The following is a 7,385-nucleotide window of genomic DNA, read 5'->3' as shown; positions in this document are numbered from 1 at the left end:
ATACAATTTATACTACAACAAAGATCTTAATGAAACTCTAAACAGCAAAAACATTAATTCAATAAACACAATCAACTAGCGCACAACACCAAAGCGAAAAGAGAATTGTATTAAAAAAATAAAAACAACGAGTGCCTCTTTCGGTACCGGTTAAAATATTACACTTTAAAATAGTTAACTGGAAATCAGGGCGGTTCGCAATGAACGGAATGAGCTTGAAATAAGGTAAAATTCAATAAAAATCTGGAAGCTTTGCTCCGACTGTAGTGGTGGGGCACCGCGGGAATCTGTCCCGGGATTTACTGATAAATGTTTCTGTAGAACTGTTTAAGTGTTCATTTAATAGATTTTTAATTGAAAATTCTTCGTATTGAAACGAAGTATAAAGTTTGACATTAATGATGTAAATGAACCTAAGTATGTTTAAGAATTTAATTAATTCTTTAGATCACTAATCTACGTGACTTCAAATGTAACACGATTCATTGTAATTAGGTACTTAATACTAAGTATACAAAAATTAACAAAATACTGGAGTTTGATTCAAATACCGTTTCAAGTCTGTACCGTGATTTCTTATCTAATTAAACATGTATTTGAGTTTTCATACAGCAACTCAAATACGGACACAACGTCCCGGGATTCTCAGTTTGCTGCAGTAGTTGGGATTACGAAGACGCTACGCTTACATAATTTATGCTTTGTATAATTAGCCTCGCCTAATAATGTACTGTTATTAATTAGCTTTACTTTGCTTGGGTTCTAGAGAAACAGTTATTGTTAATCGTATTGTTTGGATTATTGTACATAAATAATAGCAAAATATATTTAGTTTTTAGAATTTCTATATAAATAGATGTACAGAGACGTACAAGTACAACAACTCTTCGATAGAACTATATACCATAGATAAAGTTATTTTATTTTATCGCTGTTGAATGTCTAATAAAAAATATAGGTATGTCTGTTAAGCATAGTTAAATAAACAAACTAACATCTTTTTTATTTCTTTAATCAGTTCCTTTTGTAGCCTACTACAAAATGTCACCAGCGCAGTCGTAAAGTACCAAAGCTTGCATTTAGCTACATCCCGGTCTCTCTGGTGCCAAATTTCCCGGGTTGTTTCCCCATCACTGGCTGCGACGTTTACATAATTTATGCTTTCTATTAGCTGTGCTGGTAATATCGCCTCGCTTAGCTTCGAGCTGCGTTTTAAATGCAGACTTGCAGAGCGTTTCATTTCAACGAAATTGTTGCGTTCATTATTTGCACCCGGATTGGCAGTTAGCAAATAGCTGTGTGCTTATCCAGTATTTATATTAAGTAAATAAATTGGATTTTATGACATTTAGCAGTTCGAATCGTGTATTTATTCGTGCACAAACGCGGAGTATGATTGAGCGTGAAATGGTTTAATGGTATTGGGTGAAATGATGATTGCGCGTAATTATTAACTAATAATTATTATAAATACGAAAGTGGATTTATTGCTTATTATTGCTTTTATCGTATAAAACATTTTAATGCCAACGTCATTCATCATACAGATATGTACCTACATATATGAGATAACACGGATTCAAATACTATTAAAGGCTACGGTTTGAGAAGAATGAGCCACTGGAGATCAATAACAACCCTTCAGTGTTATTCCGTTACAACATTTAGTTTGAACATTTGTAAATATTGTTTAATATAACTAGCAAACTTTAAAACAAGTATTTGGTTACACCCAGCAAAGTTACAATACAAACTACGTTACACGCGCCAAAATCGAAAACGGCAAGTACAGAATTTAGCTAAAGCTAAACTAAAATGTAAATCAACACTTGTTGATAGGTTGTTTAGCCACGAGCCACAAAGACGAGCGCTAATGACCGTACTAAATCTAAATAGCGACTGACAGACGAAATTTGAGACCGTTTTAAGCGAACAGTCTCGGTTGCTAGCAAAATTCACACTTAATTTTGGGTTTGGGGTTATTGGTGAGCAAGTGGGTGATTGTGTATATTGATTTTAGTTGTTATTGAGTCTTTGGTATTGATTCGTTTGCTTTGTTAGGATAATGAGTGGTGTTTGTCTTGGGTTCAGTTTGTAATTTAATTTATTTTATAAAATCTTTCATTTTATAGAACATCTTGTGTCTTCATTTTGTTTTCTTATTAATGTTGGTGTTTATTCTGTTGACGTGTCTTAATAGTTATAACTAAGTTAAAAAAAAAACACAATTTGTGAAAATACTATTCCATACAGAAATCGTCTTCTTGACACGATAACCGCTTAGTCTCTGTGCCAATCGTACATTCATAACTATTTCAGACTACTCTACAGAGAATATTGAGAGATTTACAGTCGCGCTTGACTACTAGATAGATAAGGCATTTAGATCTACTTATTCATAAATCTTAAACAAATATAAGGCAGCTATAAAAACTTATCAAGCAAAGCGCCATTTTCTTTCACTTTGATGGTAAGATCTGAATAGATTATTACATTTGAATGGAACCGCTTTAGTTCTAATGTTTCTATTCAAAGCTATTTATGTTCACAAATAAATGTTTATCTTCTTGTTCTACTGATGTGTTTAAATGATAGGATATTAGGTACTGAGACAACTTCTTTTGATTTAGGTACGGTACAAATAAAATTTATTTTTAGACAAAAAGTTGAAATGTTACGAGTTTCATGATAACCAATGAGTTGGATGATTCATTTATGTGTTACTTGTAGCAAGAATATTGTCTTGAATGTATCAATGACGTCAACTCTAGGTAGTAGCATGCCAATGCTGTCCATTACAATAGGCTTGGCTGGTTAGGAATGTCTTCAAAATGTGCTTGAATTTATAATTTGTACGGGCCGGAATTAAATTTAAAATATTATGCACACCACGTCCTCTCACGACTCACCAAGATATAACAGAGAATGTAAAACACACGTATTCCTCGAATAAGTACCCATTACTCGTTCCTAATATTCAATAACAACCATTCAAATGTAAATTACGGTGAAATTTTTTGAAACAAACGTAAAAATTTAAATACAAGCAAAACGTACGGAACGCGAAAGTTACACAAAAGAACATAATAATTATTTCCTCACATGTAAATTAGTCACAGAAAGGAAAACTCGACACAGTTTCCTTTAAGTTATGGAAACAATGAACAAACTTTCTTCGAGAAAAGAATTTACGAATGCCACACACCTAACCAATACTTATTTATTTACGGGAACGCAAACCGCACAGTTCGGTGTTCGGGAAAAGTGTAAAATATATTTCTAACACGCCAAAACTTTTTAAAACTCAAACATTTTATATTTACCCGCAAAGTTTTGAACAGACCTTGGCAAATACCGATATCGATTTCGTTGCTCCATAATTTTGGATTAAAAAATCAAACTGTCAACTGTCAGAAAGCGCGCCAACGCAGATTAAATAATTTTCAATTTAAATACAGATTAAAAATCAAATTTTCGCCGTCAGAATGATGAAGAAAGTGATCGTAATTTTGACGTTATTAGTGTGTTGTTATTGTTTGGAAAGCAATGAGCAATTACCGGAGGAAGCGAGGGCGAAGAAAAAGAAAGGAACCTTAAGACTTTTGGGTGAGTAGTTAATATAATTGGAGTGTTTTTACAACCGAACAAATCAAAGAGATCTTTTGTACTCCGAATCTCTGGGAGTTATGACGATGTTCACTGGAACATAGAATGAGCTCGTAAATCATGCTTCCGTGTTTTTGTGAGAGAAAATGTACCAGCGTAAATGAATACTAAATCTTTTGAGATGAGGAAGGAATCAAGAAAAAAATAATTTAATGCAGTACTTTGAAGTAATGAGCATAATTATTTTCTTATTTGCGCAGAACTTCTTCTTTTCATTTGAATTCATAACGAGCTGTATAATTATATTTTCTTTTCTTTACATTAAGTCAAGACAGTTGACAGTGTTTTCGTTCGATGTGAGACGTAAAACAACGCTTGCGTTGTGTGAGTGAGGTTGCCGGAGGACCAATTATTCCCCTTCCCAATATACCAAATTCCAAACCCCGATTCTCCAATACCTCTGATAATAATTCTGAACTCCCAAAACGCATGCAACGGCAACGCACTTGTAACGCCTGTAGAGTTTTGGGCGTTCATAGGTGGCGACGATTGCTTACAATCATTATAACTTAAAAAACATTCTCTCCAATCCAAAATTCTACGTAGAACAAATGTCCCGAAACTGAGCTAACATTACCATACCTTATCGCGGTTATCCACCAATTATCTAAACTATTACGGTAACAAATGAATACCAGGTTTAATCAAGATTAAGATAAAACCCGAGCTCGGAGATAACTTGAAATTGATACAATTTCCGTAATGGAAACTACATTCGGGTTGACATTTCATCTCGTCAATACAATTTATAGATGTTCTGTCTTCCGGATACCCTTGTTACTGGAAAACCAATCCTATGTAATCAAGATTAAGTTGTATTTTGAAAAGTAATAGCTTTAGTGTGAAAAGTAATCATGTTAGTTGAAAATATAGGCTTCGTTTTGTATTGAAAGTTATTACTGTAACAAATACGTTCATGTAACCTATGGTTTCTTGCTCGTTCTTCTCCATAGGAATCTACAACTTTGGAACGAGCAAATTAGCTCCACTAGAGGACTCACCGACAGATAAACATTTTTAATATTTATATATATAATTCTTCTGTAAGTGTGTATGTCACTGAACTTCTCTTAAACGACTGGACCGATTTTGATGAAATTTTATGTGTGTGTTCAAGGAGATCCGAGAATGGTTTAGATTCACAATTTTGCCCGCTGGACAATGTTTTTTTTAATTAATTTTTAATTTATTAGTAGTTGTTGATTTTGGAATGTTTTACATTGGATCCGACAATTTTTTTAAATTAAAGACGTGTAGACAGGACAACGTCTGTCGGGTCCGCTAGTATTATTATATTTGCTTTTACGTTCAAAAGTGCCTTCGTGGTCTGTTCGAAATTAATAATTTTGAGTTCGTGGAAAGTTAATTTGTATTTACCTTTGTGAAAGTCGTTGTATATTATCTACATATTATTTTCCTGTAGCGAATTACTGAATTTGTTTAATTTTCACGAAATTTAATTACATTCTGATTGGTAATGATAGGTTTTGATTGCAATTATGAACATGTTTGTTAAAATTATTTAATTTTTAACTTGTGTTAATCGAATGCTTAACCTAAAAGTCTTTTAAAAAACAAAACAGTTATTTCTGAAATGTTAGTGTCACTGAAATAACAAACCTAGTTTTAGGTCAAAACAATCCAATTTCCAGGAAACATTACATTTTCTTGTCTCAAAACTAATTAACAATCAAGTCCTACACCTAATTTAATAAGAGAAACTTAACCTCATTTTCGTTATCCAGTAGTGGATTCAGTGGCTGACACAATTTCATATATTTCTTGGTGGGAACTAATTAAATAAAACTGTTACAGCAATTTGCGGACCGCCAAAGATTTACTTAGTCCTCACAATTCAATTAGAACCTAATTTATTTACTTTCTAGGAACCTAACAGAGTCTAGAGTCCGGTCTGCTCTTTACAAAATTTTCTTTTAAAATATTAGTTCTTACTTTGAAAATTAAGTGTAATTACATGTACGAGTATTTCTGTTTTAAGAGTCTAGAATGTAATTTTGTAATGTTTTCAGTACTAGTTCTTATTATTTAATTTTCTGTTATTCAAGTGTAAGCAGAAATTATCGTGCTCTGAAATTGTACATACCTAGTACAAAATGTAGTACTCACATATTTGTTAATATTGAACAGGCAACTTAGACAGCTATACCCCCTTTTTGAGGCGTTACATCATCCAATGACTTCTCCCGCCTTAGGCGAAGCAAGAGGGAGTTTCAGTCTCTTTTTCCTGAATAAAAGCCATCCCCTTTCCTACTCCTGTTTTTCGAGCCGGAGTCCCGGCAACCCTACTCACACACCTATACTAGAAGATACCTAAGCTAGGTAGACTCTAACCTATACTCTAAGGCCTTAAAGGAAATCATTTCTTACTCATAAAACTCATAATGTAATCAAATGTTCATACTTATTTTTTTCAGTATTAATTAAATTAAACACAACTTAATGAAAATTTCAATTTGTTTCAGCTATCGCAGCGCTAGTAGTCCTATCAAAGCTGGCAGTAATAAAAGTGGCATCATTCTTCTTCCTGGTGGCTTTCTTCCAAAAACTCTTCTATTTGGGGGGAGTACTCCTCAATTACTACATGAAGAACCAGTCCGGTCCTTCAGGGTCCTCAATGATGTACGGTCCTCCTCAGGAGTATAATACTGTTGGGTACAGTTATGAGCCTGCTGAACCGGAGCCGTTCCAACCTCAGGAGTCACTGCCATTGCCCAGTATTGCTGATGTCAGCAACGGGTTTAACTGGTTGTTCAGCAAAAATCAGCCTTAATGTTTTGGTGTTGTGACTGTTTTTTAACTGAATTATGTAAGCAATAGTGCCATAGCATGTGAACAATTATTAGATACTGTAAAATATCCTTTTTTACACGAATGGCAATAGAAGACTGCTAATTTACGCAGTGTACAGTCCCTGGTCACATTATTAGACGCGCCCATATTTATTTACTAGGTATTTATGTAAATGTTTAGAGGTTCCTATTGGGCGTAGCGTGATGTTTTATATCTCATAACCTTCCTTGACAAATTGATTATTCTCGAAAATATTATTTTCAATTGAAATAAGTATTTCGGAGATAATCATCCAATGACTTCTCCCTCCTTGGGCGAGGCGAGATGTGTCAGACTCTGACTAAAAACCACCCCGTTCCTTCTCCTGCTTTTAGAGCTAGAGGCCCGGTTAAACAGCTAGGTAGTCCGAAGCTCAGAAAAAAAAACAAGAGTGCGTCTAATAATGTGACCAGGGACTGTAATGTATTAGTGTGTGTTTCTCTCTCGCATTTTTATTTATTAAATAAAAAAAAATATTCATCCCATTATCATCATATTTACCTCCTACATTTTATTTCAAGTTAGGTATCATACATCATACAATTTGAATTCATCTTAACTTAATTTAACTGACAGTTCCATTTTAAACTTTATCTTGTCTGTTTAAATTGTATTTTCTTTCAAATATTAATTTATTTTTAGTTAAGGTACTATGTTATATTAAAACATTCTATGTAAGTACATAGAATAAATTCTTTTGATAATAAATATAATAATAAAAGATTTTCTTTTGTACTTTGAGTTTTATTGTTCTCGATATAATATTCAAAAGGTCAGGAATATTCACAAATACTTAGTAACTATAAATAAACTGGAAAATAACATCATTTTTTTACATAATTTTCTTCATTATGTTTAGTTTTTATTTA

At 33.2% G+C, this 7,385-nt stretch overlaps 1 protein-coding gene across 1 annotated transcript; it reads left to right on the top strand.

Annotated features, from left to right (window-relative positions):
* The first annotated feature begins 3,234 nt into the window (after positions 1–3,234).
* Positions 3,235–7,054, top strand: LOC118269793 (uncharacterized). The gene is made up of 2 exons (XM_035585109.2): positions 3,235–3,606; positions 6,150–7,054. Exons 1-2 carry the CDS (start codon positions 3,486–3,488, stop codon positions 6,455–6,457), a joined length of 429 nt encoding a protein of 142 aa, XP_035441002.2. The 5' UTR covers positions 3,235–3,485; the 3' UTR covers positions 6,458–7,054.
* Positions 7,055–7,385: the final 331 nt, after the last annotated feature.

The sequence above is a fragment of the Spodoptera frugiperda genome, chromosome 15 (genome assembly GCF_023101765.2).
Source record: "Spodoptera frugiperda isolate SF20-4 chromosome 15, AGI-APGP_CSIRO_Sfru_2.0, whole genome shotgun sequence".
NCBI lineage: Eukaryota > Metazoa > Arthropoda > Insecta > Lepidoptera > Noctuidae > Spodoptera > Spodoptera frugiperda.
This window is presented reverse-complemented; position numbering and strand designations above follow the sequence as displayed.